Source organism: Pseudomicrostroma glucosiphilum (genome assembly GCF_003144135.1).
Source record: "Pseudomicrostroma glucosiphilum strain MCA 4718 unplaced genomic scaffold BCV69scaffold_10, whole genome shotgun sequence".
Classification (NCBI taxonomy): domain Eukaryota; kingdom Fungi; phylum Basidiomycota; class Exobasidiomycetes; order Microstromatales; family Microstromataceae; genus Microstroma; species Microstroma glucosiphilum.
The window spans coordinates 163,365-182,984 of record NW_020289922.1 but is presented as its reverse complement, the minus strand read 5'-3'; the positions used below and the strand labels follow the sequence as shown (position 1 = coordinate 182,984).

General features: G+C 56.7%; 6 protein-coding genes across 6 annotated transcripts; 3 read left to right on the top strand and 3 right to left on the bottom strand.

Moving 5' to 3' along the window:
* Positions 1–1,312: 1,312 nt before the first annotated feature.
* On the top strand, positions 1,313–4,089 carry BCV69DRAFT_299999 (hypothetical protein; the record flags this gene model as incomplete). The annotated part of the gene is made up of 2 exons (XM_025494412.1): positions 1,313–1,763; positions 1,835–4,089. 2 exons carry the CDS (start codon positions 1,313–1,315, stop codon positions 4,087–4,089), a joined length of 2,706 nt encoding a protein of 901 aa, XP_025346849.1.
* A 496-nt stretch (positions 4,090–4,585) lies between these two features.
* Positions 4,586–5,808, top strand: BCV69DRAFT_283796 (electron transfer flavo protein, beta subunit). Its single transcript, XM_025492821.1, has 3 exons — positions 4,586–4,949; positions 5,053–5,464; positions 5,581–5,808. Exons 1-3 carry the CDS (start codon positions 4,722–4,724, stop codon positions 5,787–5,789), a joined length of 849 nt encoding a protein of 282 aa, XP_025346848.1. The 5' UTR covers positions 4,586–4,721; the 3' UTR covers positions 5,790–5,808.
* A 7,681-nt stretch (positions 5,809–13,489) lies between these two features.
* BCV69DRAFT_250421 (barwin-like endoglucanase) lies at positions 13,490–13,789 on the top strand (the record flags this gene model as incomplete). Its single annotated transcript, XM_025490384.1, has 1 exon — positions 13,490–13,789. A coding segment is annotated over one exon (300 nt), but the record flags the coding sequence as incomplete, so codon positions are not given.
* A 1,136-nt stretch (positions 13,790–14,925) lies between these two features.
* BCV69DRAFT_29127 (hypothetical protein) lies at positions 14,926–15,843 on the bottom strand. Its single transcript, XM_025493745.1, has one exon. The coding sequence runs from the start codon at positions 15,603–15,605 to the stop codon at positions 15,069–15,071; it is 537 nt and encodes a 178-aa protein (XP_025346846.1). The 5' UTR covers positions 15,606–15,843; the 3' UTR covers positions 14,926–15,068.
* Positions 15,844–16,994: 1,151 nt separating this feature from the next.
* Positions 16,995–18,072, bottom strand: BCV69DRAFT_250547 (hypothetical protein; the record flags this gene model as incomplete). The annotated part of the gene is made up of 2 exons (XM_025490387.1): positions 16,995–17,592; positions 17,669–18,072. 2 exons carry the CDS (start codon positions 18,070–18,072, stop codon positions 16,995–16,997), a joined length of 1,002 nt encoding a protein of 333 aa, XP_025346845.1.
* Positions 18,040–19,096, bottom strand: BCV69DRAFT_283790 (hypothetical protein). Its single transcript, XM_025492820.1, has 2 exons — positions 18,595–19,096; positions 18,040–18,500 (listed from the first exon to the last, which is right to left on the bottom strand). The coding sequence occupies exons 1-2, from the start codon at positions 18,866–18,868 to the stop codon at positions 18,088–18,090; spliced, it is 687 nt and encodes a 228-aa protein (XP_025346844.1). The 5' UTR covers positions 18,869–19,096; the 3' UTR covers positions 18,040–18,087.
* Between the last annotated feature and the right edge of the window lie 524 nt (positions 19,097–19,620).

The following is a 19,620-nucleotide window of genomic DNA, read 5'->3' as shown; positions in this document are numbered from 1 at the left end:
CATGAAGACAGGAGTGTTTCAAGTAGCCAGACTCTTATTGGTGAAGGCGATGAGAGGCGGGATCGTATTATCGGTCGGTCGGTCGGCAGGCAGGCGAGGTGGGTCAGCGGGCACGCAGCACTACTCGTACTTAATCACAGGTAATCCGGGCTTCGGACTCCAGGGTCCTTGCATTGTCCGAGCTCGGCTGGCTGTTCGCTCTGTCCTTGAACGGCGGTCTGCATTGCGTGGGTTGGGTGAAGCGGAGGAGAGGAGAGGAGACTAAGCAAGGTCAGACCAGACATCTCGGAGGTTCCCGATGAGTTCCCACTGCACAACGCAGGTGGACGCCCAGAAACCCCGATTGGCGAGGTAGGCGAACGGACAGAGCGAGACAGCGAGGACGGGAGGGGAGACGTTGAGCGGCGTCTTGAAAGTGGGGGCTGATGCTTCTACTTGTGCTTCTGGCAGACAATCAGTGTGGAGGACGAGATTCTGGATCCCTTGCCATTCCTTGCCGTCAAGTGAAACGCTCCGCCCTCGCTTGCCTCAATTCCCGCAGAGGCAAAGAGGCAAGAGAGGGTGAGACCCGGCTCTGAAAGTGTCCATCCACTCTGGGTGGAAATGGGGCAGCATCACTCAGCCACTGTCAGTGGATGGCAGGGCCGTGGAAGGCTTCCAATACCCGGCGGCACCGGATCATTTATGCGACGTGCGTCGTCTCCTCAGGAGGCAAGATGGGGCGCCAGGCGGGGCAAGCTCCTCCTAGCCTTTTCACCTACTCGATCCCGTCCTATTACTCCCATCTAATCTTCCCTTTACCTCATCATCCTTGTTACGCCCTCGACGACCTTCTGGTCCGCCCTTGCTGTGGCACTTGCTCAACGCCCTTCAATTCTGCCCCTGAAGGCGCAGAGTGACCACGCCCCCTCATCCGCGATACCCTGCCGTGCTCATCCCTTGTGCCGGACTGGCGCCCACTGCTGCCTTTGCCCTCGAGTTTTAACTTGCATTCTCATCATCGGGGGCGGACGCAGAGCGGCTTCTTACTTGACAGCAAAGGCGGCTACTCAACCCGGTCGGAGGACGACGGACGATTGAACGGACTCGGCGCTGAAAGACGTATAAGGGCCTCACAGGACGGTAGTCAGTCCGAGCGAGCAACCCTCGTCCCTACGTGCTTGCCGTGCTTCTCACATCCTCTCGACCTCCGCAAGCCATCTTTCCCTCTCTGCCGCTCATCCACTTTAAAAGGGAGATAGCGGCTTAGGTGCTGGGGGAGCTACGCCAACCTCTGTGACTCTCCTGTGGGCTGACGGGTGCTCGAAGCGGCATGACACTCAGCAAGCTCCCTCTGGCTGTTTCAGCCTCAGCGGGACTTGTCGTCGCCTTGGTGGCAGCCACAGGAGCTCAAGGACGAGATGTGCATATTGCCACGACCTCATTTCCTCGCGATGTCACCAATCCAAAGGACGATAACGTCTTTCAATATCTCTCCCCTCAACTCACTCACCAAGCTCTGATTGGTATCATCTACATATCCTTCTGGCTAGGGGCGACGGGCTGGGACATTGTCTCCACAATGACATTCGATCTTAGAGTCGTCAGAGAGACGCGATACAAGAGCTTCTTCTCGGTCGTCAACTCCCTTGCCTATCTCATCTCACGATACTTTACCTTCATCTGGCTGCTCAGAAGTCTACTCGATGCCATCTCCGCTATCGATGACTGTCACAGTCATTACGAAGTGTCCGCCGTGCTGTACGGCTTCGTCGTAGTAAGCAGTGAGTACCCAGTGTACACCTAGCCCGAATGACTCGACCTGACACTGCCTTCTCCCTCTTTGCGCTCTCAGCCTACATTGTCTTTGCATTAAGGACAGCCAATGTCTGGCAGATGAAGCCAGTCATCGTGATACCCCTCTTCGCAGTAGTGGCAGGCATCTGCGGAACTTCCGTTGCCCTCGGTCACGATATGCAAGTGACTCGAATCGGCACCAGTCCCTTCTGCTCTTACATTCTGAGAGGCGTTCCCTCTTATGTCCTCTTGTGCTTGTGCGGCTTCTTTGACCTACTCAACTTCACCTTCTTGGGTCTCAAGTTGAGCAAGTCAGGTTTCAAGGGCATGGTACGATGCATGCTACCTCAGAATCGTCCCAACTACGATCATGCCGAGATCAGGCAGATGCTCTTGCAGCGTACCGGGGTATTCACGCTAGTCCAATTGGGTCTTCTCACCTCCATTGCGGTCCTCTATGCTGTATTCCCCGATCAGCAGGCCACATACAAGCTCATGCAAGTAGGCGCGTTCCACAGTATCACCTCGAACATGAATGCAAGCATCTTCCGCAAGGCATGGAGGCTGACGAGGGAGCAGTCTCCTGCGAATATCAACGTCCCTCCTGCGTATCAGTCCAGCTGGCCAAACAGTCCAGGGCTGGGCATCACGCCTGGCGGGCCCTCCGCTGGCTACGACATGAGCTCGGCGAGCTCTGTACGCAGGTTCAGTCGAGAGAAGGCTATGGCGCAGAAGGCGCAAGATTGGTCGACTGCCTACGTAGAGGGCGAGCTTGTCACTGATAACGTGGACAAGGAGAAGACGTCTTTAGGGCTCCCAACACATCAAGGAGACACTACACTCGGCGCGGGACTGGACGACAACAGAAGATCGGCAAGTGAGGGCGAGGGCCACGGTACAGATGGCATCCGCTTCGATACGGTTCTGAGCCAAACATCCAGAGGAGGTGCTCTGGGCGAGCCACGCAACGGCATCGCAACTGAGGCGATCAATCCTAGAGGGCCTCTCTCTCGCCTGCCTTCGCATCACAACCCAGACAGTGTACAGTCACCTCGACGTCCAAGCTCGGGGACAACAAAGACCATGACCATTGACAGAAGTGAAGCGGGGCCTCAGACGCGTCCCGGGAGCAGCAGCACCTCTCTGGTTACCCGTGCTCTTGGCCGATCAGGACCAGGACGAGAGCTTCGAGTCTCAACATCCGACGGTCTGGGAGCATCATCCAAGAGCGGCAAAGAGGTTGACTTGAGAGGCATTCGACCTCACACAACCCCATCTCCTCGCGTCGTCTTCGGACCCGTACAGGTTCTCACGCCGTCACCGGGCTCCCCGCGCAATATCGCTCGGCTCCAGCAGGAAGGACCTCTCCTGCCACCACTGTCGGCTGCTCTGGCGCAGCTGCTTGAGCCTGCAACCCAAGGAAGCCATCGTGGCGATTCATTTGACGTAGCGGGGCGCTCTGCAAGTGGGGTGGTCGATCAAGTGTCTCCAAGATCAGGGCAGCTCGAGAGGGATCAGGACAGTGGCGATGCACCACACAGACCAGCTGTCACTGCCTCGGCTTCGCTCAAAGCCGGCAGCCCGATGCCTCCCGAATTGGCCGGTATCGCCCGAAACGTGAACGTCGATGGCAACGCCGGTAGAGCCGCTCCAGGGACAACTAGCCCCATCTCTCCCTCACGACCCAAGACCGCTGGCCAGGCTCCTGTCCGATCTCCCACTGCTCTCTCGCGACCCAGCACTGCACCCGGCCAAGATCATCGTTACTCGGGTCTTGATACTGCCAACCGCTTTGCGGCATCAACAGCCACAGGCTCTTGGCGAAGGCAGCCATTCTCTCTTGCTCCTCCATCGACTGCCTTCCCTGACTTACAAAGAGCTTTTGCGGACACGATACAGTCTGATGAACTCAGAATGGAGATTGGAGGATCCTCTACCGACGATGGCAGGCCAAGAACCAGTCGAGGCGGGCCCGTGGCTCCGTTCGGCAGTCGGGAGCCAGGTGGTAGCGGGACATGGTACTCGCGAAGACCGTCTTTACCAATCATCCCGAGCCGTGAGCCTCCGACAGACGTCGAGCTTCTGGCAGCTGCAGCTCGAGCTGCAAGCGCTCAAGGCCCCTTGTCTCCTACGGAGAATAGAATTCTCACTGCACAGATGGTTCGGCAGCCGTCTTCTGCCATAGAAGAGGCCTACCGCGAACTCGAGGAAGTGGCGGGTCGACCTTCGCTGAGCGCATCTTCGGAGGCTAGCGCCTCTACAACTACCACACTCAGTAGCAACCTGAATGCATCGCATCATACCCAGTCGTAAGACTTTGCACGCCACTAATATTGTTCGCAATTGGTCTCGCGGACCATTGACGATTTCCAAGCCACAACGTTGAGGCGATAGCTATAGTCAGCTCCATCGCTTCGTCTCACTTACTCCGTCGATCTCACTTCCTTGCTGTATGGTGCGAGATGCTCTCATCGTCTTAGACTTCGCGTCATCTGCTGTAATTGTAATCAATGTCATAGTAGAGATCGAGTGTACCTAACATTGAGTGACACGGCGTATCGTGAGCCTCGCTTCGCCGCCCGCTGACTGTTCGGGTCCCTTTGGCGAAGGGCGGCTTTTGGTCGGAACGGAAGCTGGTGAGGCATGGGCTGGCTGGCCGGGTGAGCGGGGCGTTGCGTGTGAATGAGTCTCCGGCCGGTTCCGCATGAAATCCGTTCTGGAGTGCATCAGCCGCGAGGTGCAGCCCAGATCCGGACCAGGAAGACTAGCCTCCGCTTGCACCTCACCTCCTACCACCACCACCACCACCTTACCTTACCCACCTCAAGCAAGCAGCTAGCTGTGATCATTCTCATTCTGGGACATATCTTGCACAGCATACGCATTAGCATCTACAGCATCTCTTCCTCCTTCTTCATCGTACCTCCCAGCATATACAGACAACCATGCACGGCACTCTAGCCACCATGATGCGTCCTACACCCATCTCCTCTGCTCTGCGTATCCTGGTTCCTGTGAAGCGGACCATTGATTATGCCGTCAAGATTCGAGTGGCTTCTGATGGAAAGGGAGTGGACACAAATGTCAAGCATGCAATGAACCCCTTTGATGAGATTGCTGTGGAAGAGGCAGTCAGGCTTAGGGAGAAGCACAAGGAGGCCGTTTCGAAGATTGTGAGTCGCCGTTATAGGAGAGGCAATCAGAGCTGAATGGACTGCAGAAGAGAAAAAGACTGACACATGCTCGAGTACTCTGCCTACGCTCTTCACCCACTAGACGGCCGTTTCTGCTGGACCGGCCAAGAGCGCCGATGTTCTCCGTACCGCCCTGGCCATGGGCGCCGATGATGCTATCCACGTAGAAATCCCCGACAACTCCCTCGGTGGTCCGCTCGAGCCCCTCGCCGTGTCCAAGATCCTACAAGCCGTGATCAAAAAGGCGGGCGAGGAGGAAGAAGTGGGACTGGTCATCATGGGCAAACAGGCCATTGATGATGATGCCTCTCAGACTGGTCAGATGCTGGCGGCTAGGCTTGATTGGCCTCAGGCTACTTTTGCCTCGAAGCTGGAATTCTTGGGCAAGCTGGAGAAGGGTGAGGAGGTGCAGATCACCAGGGAGGTGGACGGTGGATTGGGCATCGTCAAGACTACATTGCCATTTGTCATGACCACGGATCTGAGGTTGAACGGTGAGTGGCGGACTGGACAGGCGGGTGGAGCAGGGAGGACCGACAATGTCGAATGGGCGAGACTCACTCCTGCGCCCCTCTCATACACGATCCCTCTTTTCCTTTTCCTTCTACAGAGCCCCGCTATGCCTCGCTGCCGAACATCATGAAGGCCAAGAAGAAGCCCTTCAAGAAGTACTCGCTCAAGGACCTGGGCCTGGAGGAAGACGCTAAGCCCAGACTCGAGGTGCTCAAGGTGGCCGAGCCACCCAAGAGGGAGGGAGGAGCAAAGGTAGAGGATGTAGACGCCCTAGTCGGCAAGCTCAAGGAGCTGGGTAGGATCTAAGATGTGGCATGAGAAGCAATGTGGATGTAGAAAGTGGCATGGCATCAGATGTGATTGAGCGCTGCTCGCTATTGGGGACTTACCGCTTCGACCGTCATGCTGCAATCCTATCTTAATCCTGAACCAACACAGCCGGGTTACTGTGAGCGTGAAGGTCAAGGCGATCAGGGCAGCCCGCGCCGTCAGCGGCAGCGAAGTGGTCTGATCAGGGCCGCCCGCCCGCCGGCAGCACCCGAAGTCATTCAAGGCGGTTCAGGTACCGGAAGAAGGAAGTCCGCTGCGTCCCTGACCCGGGCACTCGTTTGTCCCCTGTAGGTGGTGCTGATTGGAACTGCAGAGCCTCTTGGCATACTCGTCTGCCCTTGAGACGCCTTTGATTTCTTTGACCCATTCGTATCATATCTCCAAGATCCCGCGACTGCGAGCTTGATAGCAGCTGAACGCAATCAAGGCTTGCATCTCGTGAAGTGCTGCAGAGACATTGTACGCCAGCACCGCCCTTCTCCTGAATTATCTTCCATAGGCAGACCAAGATGTACTACAGCGATCAAGTACGGAGGGTGATGTATCAGGTCATCTTTGGACTCAGTATAGGCATCGCAGTGTGCACCCTATGGTGAGTTGTGGCGATGCAGCACACGACGAGACCTGCTGACTTCGAGGGCCATTATCCTCTTCTCAATCCGATATCAACAGCGTCTGCTTGTTCCGAATGGTAGTGGCTTCTCACCGACGGGAGGTGGAAGCAGAGAGAAATCAGGCAGTTCCTCCTCACCAAGCAGTCTACGCCACCGTGCAGCCATACCCTCTAGCACCATCTCCAGGGCCAGACTACTACGCGAATGCAAATCCCGAGCTGTATTATCCTTCATCTCCAAGCTCTACGATGCCTCGAGCAAGACCGGTGTCCTCTCCAGCGTTCCTTGCTGACTTTGATCGGGTGTCTCCTACTTCAGGTGGACGGTCTACAGGGGGTATGCGCCGAAGTAGAGTCGTCAGTGCTGGCTCCAATGCTCTCCTGGGGATTCGAAAGGCACCGCGAGCTCTCCTCAAGAGCGTCTACCCGCCTATCAGTCAAGACTATCACTACCCTCAGAGCTCAGCCTACCACACCGGCATGCAGGGTGTAGCACCTATGGGAATCGGCTTCCGTGCATACTACGGAAGCGATATGTCTTACGCCAGCACCAGTACGGGACTGGCGCCTGCTTCCTACCAGCCACAGCCACACTTCCCGAGGGAGGTTAGTGCCGAGGAGATGCAACGTCGGAGAGAGAGGCGAAGCATGCGTCTGGTCCCACGACGAGCAGTCCCGGTGCTGGGCGACGACGTGATGCCTGGAGGTCAACGTCGTGGTGATGGCGACCCAGACGATCACATCACAGTGACAGTGGAAGTTCAGACGAGAAGCGACTGTGCAGAAGAGGTGCACTGTCATCGAGAGCAATTCTCCAGACCTCTGGCTCTGGGCACGGCAGGATGTCGCCATAGTGATCCTACCGGTGGCTTACCTCAGTACAGGATCGACACTACTTTACCAAGGTACTCGGCGGAATTTGGTCGTCCTTGGCGTCGCAGGTCGAGCGCTAGGTGGGATTCTCAGCCGGTAGAGACACCTGCGACGTTCAGTCCATTCTGTCAGTCGCCAGTTGAAGAGGCAGCAACGACTCCTTCGCCGACGCTTGGACACGCAAGGGTGGAGCCAGACACTCAGAGCGGGACACACACTCCAAGCAACGCCGCACCTCCTGTCCCACAAATTTCTCTCGCGAACTCTGGTCCACCTCAACACAACATCGAGGCGGGGATGAACACTTCAGAGGTCAACATCAGTCAGCATGTTGATAGGCACGGCGGTGGGACTACGAGAGAGCATTAAAAGATCGGCAGCGTCAGGGAGAGGGTCAGGCTGTATCGCTGGGCAAGACATGTAGCAGTGCAAATCGTCGATAGATGTCACGAAACAACGCCTACGAGTCCAATAACCCGAGCTGCAGTTCTGTGTGCTCGAGTCTCTTTCGTCTCGAGTGATCATTTGAGTGATGTGCGAGTGACGGTAGAACGATTCGGCGGATGACTCACTCCGACGCGAAGCAGGATGATGTGATACAGCCGTTTGACTCCGCACCGTTGCGCTTTGCCGCGGCCAGGGCCCGACTCCGTTCCTGGCTCCTTGCCCTGACCGCAAGCCAGCGTGCCCTGAGCGTCTTGTGCTCAGTCGTGCTGTCTGATGTCCGTTCTTTGCTTCCTTACCTCACTACGATACTCTTCCTTCTGATCAGCACCAGCTCCTGCTTCTCTGGTTTTCTCATCTACAGCTTATTTCCCATCGATCTATGTCATTACACCTTCTGCTCCCTCGCCTCTCCTTTCCCTCATTTTATCACCCCTCGCAGAGAAACAAACGAAGCTCGAGCCTTCTCCAGCGCCATGACGTCCCCCAATCTGCTCGTCGACCGATTGCTGGCACTTGTCCACAAGCCTCAAGACTGCAGCGACATCAGCCTCCGAGCCTCTTTTGTGCACCTCATCAATGAAGCCTTTCAGCAAGAACGGGCCGAAGCTCGTCGTCAACTCGAAAACGCCTACAAGGTTGAGAGGACTTCGACCATGGAAAACTCAGCGGCTTTGACGCGATCCGCTCAATTCAAGCTCCTTGAGGCGAAACGACTCAAGGCTGAGGCACTGTCACAACAAGTCAAACCCAATGACGACACTGCACCACTTACCGCTACCGATGACAATCAACCCCCTGCTGCCACCTGCAAGTGCCTCGCCGTGACACCTGGGGACCCCACTCCACTCGACGGTGCAAGTCTCAGCCAAGACAAGGTAGACGACTTTGTGCATGGCATGGAATGCATCTTCATATTCGAGCCACGCCTTACGGAGCTTCACAAGGTAATCCTCGCCGTCACCAAGTTTGAGCCCAATGGAGCAGCTGCAAAGTGGGTACGTCCGTACGCAAGACTTCTCAAGAAAGGAGACGACACGACACCCGAGTGGATTCGATCCTGGTCAACCTTTTCTGCCATGCTGAGCTCTAGGTTCGGCGAGTCTCGCAATACCGAGACTACCATGATGGAGCTCAGAGAGCTACGACAGACCTGCACTGCTCGCCAGTACTGCATTCAATTCTCGCTACTGATAGAGCAAATTGAACTTTCCGAAGAGGTCAAGAAGGCGATGTTCAAGCTGAACCTTGATTCCGACGTAAGAGCCGCCTTGGAGGGCCGTAACTTTACCAATTTCAACGACTTGATCAAGGCTAGCATCACTGTCGATGAGGACTTGGTTCAGAGACGTAACAGCACTTTCCCCAGCAACACGAAATGAGCGCACAGCCTTCGCTGTTAAGTCTACCACGCGATTCTGCGCTATCGAGTCACCTGTAGCATCCTCTGCGAAGCTCAAGCCCGAATGGAGGTTCTCGTGACGAGAGGCTTGTCGGTGCCCCTGCCTCTTTATGAATCGGACAATACAGTACTGAGCTTCCCAAAAGCCCTATCCTTTCTCCTGGCATTGTTCTACCTACATTAGGCTTGCCCTCCACCAGCGTCATTCAGTCACTGCGAGCTCAAGTCAACGAAGCCGCACATTTCAGCGCCGGACCCTTGAGTCGACCAGTCCAAGCAATTCGCGACATTAGAGTGTTTACAACTCTAGCGCATCAGCAGAGTGCAGTGGCCGCCCGGCGCCGTCTGGACATCCGTTCTCAGGAACCACACGCCTTCGACGGCTCGACGTTGAGCCGACTGGAGGTCGACGACTTCATTGAGGGCATGGAGAACATGTTTCTCCTCGAACCATCTTTGAGCGAACCTCAGAAAGTGGTGGCAGCGTTTATGAAATTCAAGGGTGACGGTGCGGCTGCCAATTGGCTGCGTCCTCATATGAGGCGACTCAAAGCCGGTGAACCGGACGCACCGGAGTGGCTGTCTACTTGGCAAGATTTCACGACGATGCTGAGCGACAGGTTTGGCCAAGCAGAAACAGCTGAGCACTCAATGCTGCGACTGCTTGAATTCATTGTTTTCCATCAAGCTACTAGTACCAAAGCGTACTCGGTTCGATTACTTCACACTGGCGGAGAGACAGTCACTGCCAGAAGACGTGGAGAAAGCCTTCTCCTTGCTCTCATCGACAGCGGCTCCGAAGCGGACCTCGTCGATGAGCGTGTTGTTCAATTGCTGGCGTCTCCAACTCTCCCCCTGACTGTTCCCAGACAGTTGTTCTCGGTCGACCACACGTTGGCCGACACGTGTACGCGATTCGCGACACTGAATGTGAACATCTCTGGGCACGAGGAGGAGCATTCCGTTGTGGTCGCGAGGATCTCGCAGCACCTGATCCTCGGTCAGCCCTGGCTTCGACGCCACGACCCAACAATTTTACACCGTTTCTCAATTCTTACTTTCAATTCACAAACGTGTCTGGAGGAGTCTCTGCGGCATCCTGTACCACTGCAGGTGCCTCGGCTGAACGCCAACGGACAACTCGCCGTTGCATGCGTGCAGAACATCGCCCAGCAAACATGTCAAGTTACACTTTCTGTCTCACAATGTCATGTCCTGGTCCTGATGCTTATTTCCGATGAAGATGAAGCTTGTGTCGAATGTGCCGCCCTCTCACTGTGCCCGACCTGCATCGACCGCCTCCACGAAGCTGGTGCTGCAAAGAGCTAAGCTGATACGGTCCTGTCGTCTAAGGAGGAGCGTTGCGCGGCGTCGATCAAGAGGTAATCGATGAGCCGGGCGCCTTTCTATTGGTCTGAGTGCATGGGAAGGGTCTGATTCTTCTTGTGCATACTGCAGCCTCATGAGTTCTTGGCCCTGTCCTGCCCTTGTCCGGCAGGTGCCCTCGCTGCCCTGGCCTACCTCTTGTCATCTCTCGAGGTGGCCGCGGACATCGGCCAAGCAGACTCAGGGTCTGAGCTCGAAGGGGAGCAGGCGGGTGAGCTTGACACGACGTGCCGCACTGGTTGCCAAAAGGGGCAGTCGAGGCTGTGGCGGAAGCAATGGGTACTGCAGCATTTCTCCGGAGATCAACAAACGTTGTGAGGCGTCGGAGGAGCGAGGCGGGGAGCACTGGAGGAGAACAAGGCCAGATCTTCTTGCCGCTGCTGCTGCTGCTCCCCTTGTCGGCGGCGCCAAACCTTTTCGATGGATCACAACGGGAGACGCGGAGGTCGGCGCGTGGGTCCGGCGCGCCCTGCCCGCCAAGGCTTGCCGCCAGTGTCCTCGCGCGGCAAGGGGCGCCGTGTTGTTCTCGCCCGAGCCCCGCGCTCGCACCTCCTTACAGTCGACACGCCGCCAATCGCACAAACAAGGGACAAGGAGGGGCACAAGACGAGGACATCAGAGTGACAGGTAGCCATGCAAGCAACGCAACGCAATGCAAACCAAGCAAGGGAGGTGAGGCAGGCAGGCAGACAGACAGGGCAGCCGGTGAGCACAGCATCGCGTCTGCCCGAACCCCCCCCCCTGCGCTTTGGTCTTGGCTGGGAGCCATGGCCCACATTGACAGGCAGGCAGGCAGGCTGGCACCAGCACCCGCACCCAGACAAGGTCCCGTTCGTACACTTCCTCCTCCCATCCTCTCTTACCATCACATCACACTCACCTCTCCCTCTTCTCTCTCCCTCTCTCTCATCTCCCTTTTCCCTCCAGTCTCCAGGATCTCCTCCCTCTGTCTCTCTACGGAATCTACCCTCGCGTCTCTCTCTTTCTCCCTCACATCTCCTAGTCGAAGTCAAGTCTGCTGTGCGGATCTTCACCTCGTCTTCTCCCTCCCACACTTCCAGGACTTCTCAAGCAACCCTTTGTACTCACAAAGCTCTCATCTGATCGAGCATTTCCAAACAGCAAGCCAAGTGCAAGCCAACCCATACAAGTTCAACGACACGTTCCACGACTCTCCCTGTTCCAATAGCACTTCCTTCCTTCAAGCCCTTTTTCCTCGAAGCCTCGTAAACAATGGCACCTCTCGTAAAGTCCCTCACCCTCACCTTCGCCCTAGTGGCATTGGCTGCGTCTTCCTTTGCGCCCCAACAGGCCTTGGCCCAACAACAACAGCAGCAGCTGGCTCGCCGCACCTACGAGAACGATGTGATCAAGAGGAATGCAGTCCCCGCTGGTGCGGCTAGAATGCACAAGAGGAGACTCTCCAGCATCCTCTTGCACCCTCGAAAGGAGGAGGAAGACACTAGCAGTGGATCTTCTAGTGCCTCTCCAGCCACCAGCACCTCGGCCGCCGCGTCGAAGGCGAGCTCTAGCAGCGAGAGCACGTCGACCAACGACGACGAGACCGATGAGGTCGACGAGGATGATGACGGCAACGACGACGACTCTGGCAACGACGATGACGGGAGCTCTGGTTCAGGTTCCAGCTCTAGCTCTCGTGCTAGCTCCAGCTCGAAAGCATCCTCGAGCGACGCCAGCACCTCGTCTAAGGCCTCGTCGTCTTCCACTTCAAGCTCATCGTCTTCTGCCACTTCTGCCGCCGCTTCTTCATCCACCGACAACCTGACTGCCGCATCCGCCAGCGACCGAGCGCGAGGCATCTACTGGTGGAATGCCGATGGCAAGGCCCTTGGCAGGAACAAGCTGCCCGTGACCTCTACTTCTTCCGACTCTAGCTCTTCAAGTAGCAGCAGCACTGACAGCAGCGACGGCAACAGCTCTACCAAGACCTCTTCCAAGGGCTCGTCCTCCACTGACAGTGCCACGTCTACCGGAAACTCGACTAGCGCCACGTCCACCTCGACACACCACCACTCGTCCAGCACTGCCTTGACCTCGACCGGTAACTCGACTTCCACCGCCACCTCCACGTCCCACCGCCACCACTCGTCTAGCACCGCTGTGACCTCGACTGGCAACTCGACTTCTACCGCTACCTCTTCGTCTAAGGCTTCGAGCTCAACTGACGCGTCTTCCTCCTCGACTTCCTCAACTTCCGCTGCCTCTGCCACCCCCAAGTCCAAGGTTGTCGCTACTGAGGCCGATGACGAAGAGGACTGCGAAGAAGAGGACGATGACGACGACGACAATACAGCTGCGACGACGACTACCAGCAGCTCTAGTGGCTCTGGAAGTACCTCCGACGACGACGACGATGATGACAGTGACGACGGCAGCGACTCGAGCAGTGGCAACAGCGGCTCAAGCAAGACTGTCGTCGCCAACAACAAAGTTGCCGCTGCCAGCTCCGATGACGGCAACAGTGGCTCTTCTGGAAGCTCGAGTGACACTAGCACTAGCACTAGCAGTGGCTCTGGCTCTGGATCTGGCTCCGGCTCCGGCTCCGGCTCAGGTTCTGGCTCTGGCTCTAGCAGCACTAGTGACGACGACGACGACGATGACTGCGAGGAGGAAGATGATGACGATGACGATGACGACGATGATGACTGCGATGACGAAGACGAAGATGAAGATGAGACTACATCCGGCTCTTCTTCTGAGGCGTCTTCCTCTGCCTCATCCTCGTCGTCTGCCGCTGCCACGTCTTCTGCCGCTGTTAAGAAGCTGGCCGCTGCCAACGCTTCTTCGTCCTCTGCCTCTTCTTCCACTGCTGCGCCCACTTCTAGCGCTTCGTCCAGCTCCACCAAGAGTCAGCACACCAAGTCGTCTGCAAGCTCGACGTCGTCGTCAGCTGCCGCTGCTTCCTCTTCGGCTTCTTCCAGCAGCGGGTCGTACGAGTACAAGGGTCAGGCCACCTGGTACACTCAGGACGGCAATGCTGGCTCTTGTGGCAACTACAATTCCGACTCTGCAATGATTGTTGCGGTGACGGAGAGCATGATGAAGAGCTCCCTCTGTGGCAAGAAGGTGACGATCAAGAACACTGCCAATGGCAACACGCAAACTGCCACCATTGCCGACACTTGCCCAGGATGCGAGAGTCAATCGTTGGACCTGTCCACTGGTCTCTTTAGCGCACTGGCTGATGCCGACATGGATCTGGGTGTGCTGAAGATCGAGTGGTCCATTGACTCGTAGAGCAGGGCCAGTGGTAGAGAGCGACTGGACCTTGGACTCGTTGGAAAAGCAACACTAGACGGCTAGCCCTCGCCAAGGGGGAATCTCGTGGTTCAGGTAACCTCGTCATTCTCCCTACGCCAGTGCGAAGTCTCCCATTTCCCCTCTTTTCGACTTTTCCTCTTCGCTTTCCCCTGCCCATCCCCCTCCTTTCTTTGCTAAGTGATCATGGCAACCGCCTCTCCCATCTCATCCGTTTCCGTTGCACATATCGTAGATGTAAGGTGCGCTCTACACCCTCCCTGAACTGGCTTCGGGAGCTTGTCGATGCTGCTGCTCTACCTCATCCTCGCTTTCTCTCATTCCATCTCATCTCATCTCATCTCATCGTGTTTCCCCTCCCCGCCATGCTTTGCTTTGCTCTGCTTTGCTCTGTCCCCTATTTTGTTTTTCCCTTTCTATCAATCATCAGTACACCTTTCCCCATTAGGATCCTTGTGCGTGCGCTTAGGCTGACGATGGATTGAGCTGGCTGGCTGGCTGTGTGTGTGTACGCTTAGCTGAAAGGAGATGCTGGGAGGTGAGATGGGGTGGGATGAAGTACCTTAGCATTCGCATCGCATAGCATCGTATGGTAGCGTATCGCTCAACTATCGCCGATAGTCCGAAGAGGGGCAGCAAAGTCGCCAGTCGACGTCGACGCCAGAGGTCAATCAACGTACGCTCATGCTCAGGCTTCGGGTTCTTCGGTCTCGGGCTTTGGCTTTGGCCTTTGGCTTTGGCCTTTTGCCCGGATCGGCAGGCGGGGAGGCGCGTGTGTGCTGAGCTTCAGCCTGAGGGAGAGGAGGGAGAGAGAGAGGCCTGAGAGGTGAGGAAGCGCCTGGGCTGCAAGGCTGCAAGGCTGCACTGCACCGCACTGCACTTGCTTGAATGGGACAGGCGAGCGCAGAGAGACAATGACCAACCTCCACGCTTCACGGTCATCGCACCCTCCCCTTTCCTTTCTCCTTTTCCACATACACTTCCAGATCTCACTCACGCACGCACGCTCTCACGCAACGTATCACTTACTGACTACACGAAGACATCCAGTTGATAAGATGGCCAACAAGGATGTGAGTAGGGTCTGGTCGCCTCGTCCTGGGGGAAGCGGGGAGGAGAAGGCAAAAGGCAATGTGGCATAGCAGCACTTCGAGGTGGACATTCTCTACTCAAGTCGAGCAGCTGCTGCTGATACCGGACAGACAGCGATAGCTCCAGCTGGACCACAGTGTAGAGCGAGCGTCTTGCCCAGATTGGCTTAGCTCGGAAGGAAGTTACGAGGGGTGGTACGATGGCCTCCTAGTGTGGATGAGGACAGCCTATCTCGCAAGCCCACCCGACAAGGCATTGGCAGGCTGCTCTCGGCTTGAACCTCTTCTCGGTAGCCACGAGGAAGCAGGATCATCACTAGAGGATGTGTGGGCCCATGTCCCTCCAGCCTTAGTCCCATACGCCACTCAACCATCTGTACAGCCATTGACCTGATTTCACCCCATCCTCTTCTGGCGTGAACCTTCGCTTTCCCTAACAGTACTACGGAGGTGGAGGAGGACAGCAGAACTACTACCCACCGCAAGGAGGTCAATACCCCCAACAGGGAGGATACCCTCAGCAGGGCGGGTATGGCGCACCCCAGGGAGTGAGTTGCATTGCATCGGAGGGATGCTTCACGACTCGACCTATTCAGAAGGAAGAGCGCCGAGTAGAAGGAGAAGGGCCCTGATGCTGATATGATCATCCCCTCACTCTCTCGCTTCACAGGGCTACTACCCACCACAGCAACCACAGCAGGCATACGGAGGAGGACAGCAGGGCTACTACCCTCAACCGCAAGCTCAGCCCGTGAGTAGCGCGAGGCGGAGGCAAGGGAAGAGAGCAGGGAAAAGAGGGCACTACAGATGTAGAGGACTGGGATACTGACCCATTTGCGCCCCCGATGTCTGTCTCCTACTCCCTCGGCCAGGTCTACGTCCAGCAACCACCGCCGAGAAAGAGTGGCGGAGGCTCGGGAACAGGTTGTCTCGCCTGTCTGGCCGGAATGTGCTGCTGCTGTCTCGCAGAGGACATGTGTCTAGACTGCTTGTTCTGAGCGAGCGCAAGCACGTACGCAGCCCAGGTTCCAGGCCGAGGCTGTGGGAGGAAGTTGAGGTGATTAAGCTCTTTGGAAGGAACGGCAACTGCAAGCGAGGCAGGGCAATTTGCCGGATAGGACGATACTGGGAGGAGAGGGAGGCAGGCGCTGCCTTTGCAGTCTGTCAGGATGAGACCACGATGTGAGGCAACTCGAGACGAAATGATGCCCGAGGCAGACTCGAGCCCAAGTCCCTCTGAGATGCCATTTCCAGGATGGATGAAAGCAAGTCTGGATCGGCTCGAAAAGTAAAGGAAACTCAACCTCGCTTGCCCGCCTCGCTCGCAAACGACCAGACGCTTCTCACGTTGCTTTCCCTTCACAAGACCCGTTTCTTTCTTCCTCCCTCTCTCCCTATTTCCTCAGGTTTGAGACGCTCTACCTGTATATTCCCCTTTTCCCTTCTCCCCTTTTCTGATCCTTCCTTTTGCCCCTCTCCATCTTCCTCTTCCTCTCTTCCTCTTCTATTTGAACCCACATGATATGCCACATTCTTTCTTTGCCCCTCTGCTACTTCCCACTCGATGCTTGAGGCTCGACTCTCACCTGCTCGAGGCTCGACTCTCACCTGCTCGACTCTCACCTGCTCGATGCTCGATTCTTGATGCTCGATGCTCGAGGCTCGATGCCCTGCCCTGCCCTGAACTGGCCTGGCCTGAAGTCAACTCTTCCCAAATCCAGCCTCACTCCCCTTCTCCACCCCTTCTCTCCGCTCCGCTGCGCTCCCTCGTTCGTTCGTTCGTTCATTCCATTCAGATCACAAGCCCGGTCTAGTCTGCGTTCCAATTGGGTTGGGTTGGGTTCAAGTCAAGTCAAGTCAAGTCGAGTCAGTTCAGTTCAAGTCAGATCAGATCAGGTTAGGTGAGATCGGATCAGAAAAGGGATTGAATTTGGTGTGTTGCCAGAGTGTACCTCTGCTCTGCTCTACAACTGCTCTGCTCTGCTCTGCAACAATGGGGGGACAATCTTTAAAACCCCCTCCACCCCACCTGGTGTTTCTCCTTCTATTCTCTTCCCCCCCCTCCCCTCCCCTCCCGGCCCCTGCACCTCATCTCAGCGACCACCAGCAGTAACTTCAGTATTGCCACTGCCTCCAGGTGTAATAGGCGTGGCCTGCTGTGCCTGCTGCTGCTGGTGTTGTTGATGATGTTGATGTTGTTGCTGCTGCTGCTGCTGTGCCTGCTGTTGCATCTGCTGCTGCTGCTGCTGCTGCAACACTTCCTGCAAAGCCGTTGCCTGCCCAGGCCTATCCTCCAAGAGCTCATAAAGGAGTACAAAGTTCTTGGTAACCCTCTGCCAACTCTCCACGTCCCAGAACATGTACTGTCCCTTTTCAAACATGGGCGTCTTCTGTGTTGGTTCCATTGAAGGCTCCTTTGTAAGCCAGAGCTGCAATTCCTTGTGGAAACGCCAGTTGCGCCGGTGCAGCTCGTGGGCGGCTACTTCTTGCAGAACATCGCGGGGAGTGGAGTAGAAGATGAAGAAGAGGGTCTCGTCGGAGAAGTTGATCGCCTTTGTCTGCGCTGGGGGCGGAGGCTGGACATTGTAGCACGAGGGGAGGTGGAAGTCGGGCTCGATCATCGCCATCTGCGAACGTTGCAGGGGATGAGCATCACTCGACCACGGAGTGTGGAAGGACGTATGTAAAGGACTGATAGGCATGCGGGGTGGCTAGCAACGTCAGCTGGGGCTGTCCTTTGTAATCTCATCTTCTGCGAGACACTCACGCTTCACTGCCCACGTCCAGACCTAACGACTGCAGATCGCTGCCCAGAGCCAGCATCCCAACGTCTTCCGGCTTGGCGCCGTTCGCTCCGCCCGCCCCCGGACCACCGGCTTGCAGCTTGATTATCCTCAGCAGACCAGCTAGACCAAAGCGGTCAGCCGGTGAAAACAGAATCTGTGATGCAGGCGTCGTTGCCGACGGTGGATGTTGCTGCGATGGTGATGACCGCGAAGTTGCGCCATTCAATGCCGCTGACCCTGCACCTGAACCATCTGCCGAAGGCTGCGCCCACGTCTGTGCACCACCTGTACTTGTTGATAGCGAAGGCAGACCAGACGGTTGCGCCGTTCCAATCTTTGTGGCATAATTCTGTGGGGAAACAAGGTCGAAGGGCCGAGACTGCATGATCAGAAGGGAGGCTCAACGGGACGTGACCCTGTGTCTGTCTTCGCAGCATGCCCTGTCCTTCGCGCTACTGACCCTGTCCATATCTCCAAAACCTCCTCTTGCAGCATTGAGAGCCTGTGGTTGACCTTGACTACCTGCTGCTCTATTCGGCGTTTGCGGCGAGCCATTGACCCCACTTAGCAGCCCCATCCGATGAGCTTCTCTTTGCGAGGCCTGATGTTGCAGAGCAGCGGCTGCCGATGCTTGCTCAGCTGCTGCTGCTGCTTGGGCTACACCGCCGTTGGCATTTTGCTGCGTTGCAGCTCCTAATGCGGGAAAGTCGTCGTTGCTGAAGCTGCCACCTGCTTGAGCTGCTGAACCTCCCGCTGAGACGTTCGCTCCCGCTCTGCTTCCTACTCCTCCCAGTGAGGAAGCAAGGTTCGAGGCTGTGGGTGAGACAAACACAGGAATGCGGTCAGTGAACCAGCTCTCAAGATGATGAGCTGCTGTGAAAAGCCTCGCTCAGTCGCAGAAGCTCACCTTGACCCCACTCGGCCTGTCCTTGGTGGCTGTTGCCCGCACCTAGTGCTGGGAAATCGCTCAAATCAAGGTTTCCTTGCGACTGCTGCTGCAGCGATTGGTTCTGCGAGAAGGCTCCGGATCCTGCTGCTCCAAAGGGGAAATTGGCGCCCATTGAGCCTGCAGAAGGCCCTCCTGCCCCACCACGCCCTGCTCCGAAGCTTCCCAGTCCAGGAGATGGTTGACCTAGCGGCCTGCCTGTTCCTGATGGCAGATTCCCTGGCGGTATGCTCATGAAGCCTGCTCTAGCTGCTCCAGACCCTGAGGGATATAGATAGTGAGTTGTCAGGAAGAGGCAAAGGGGAGAAAGTATGGATGAGCGTCCGTCATCCAATCTGAAGTGCAGCTTGCCGCTCTCCAGACAGCCTTTCCGCGCTACGCCTACCCACCTAGACCTCCCTGCAGTCCCATTGGTAGACTGGCTCCTGCTGCTGCCCCACTGGCTCCTGCTGTTTGACTGTTGCCTTGTTGAGAAGCAATGTTCATCCCCGGCGGGGCAAATGGCCTCTGCTGGCTGTTAAAGGGCGAAGGCGACGAGGAAGTGGGTGGCTGTTGAGGCGTATTGGAGGAAGGCTGAGAAGACCGCGATGGCGTGGAGAGCATGGGTGGCCGTTGCATCTCCCCTCGGGATCGCGGTAAGAAGCGAGACGAGGTGAAGAGGAGGTCTCGTAGGATGTGCGAGGTGGAAGGGGAGGATGTATGCTGCCAAGGTTGAGCAAGTGGCCCGGGTGAGTGAGTGAGTGCGTGAGTGGTGGTGGTCCGTCGTCGTTGCTCTGGCGAGGCGAGGCGTAGAGCCATTGGCGTTGCGCGGAAGCGCACAGGCGGAGCGGAGGCGGAGGCAGGCGGACACAGGCGCACACAGGCGGACACAGGCACACACCCACGCACCCACACTCGAGCACCCAGGCAGACGCCGCCCGCCTCGACGTGTCCCTGGCTGAAGCTCAAGGCAGAGGAAGCAACGCAACCAAAGGCACAAGGACATCG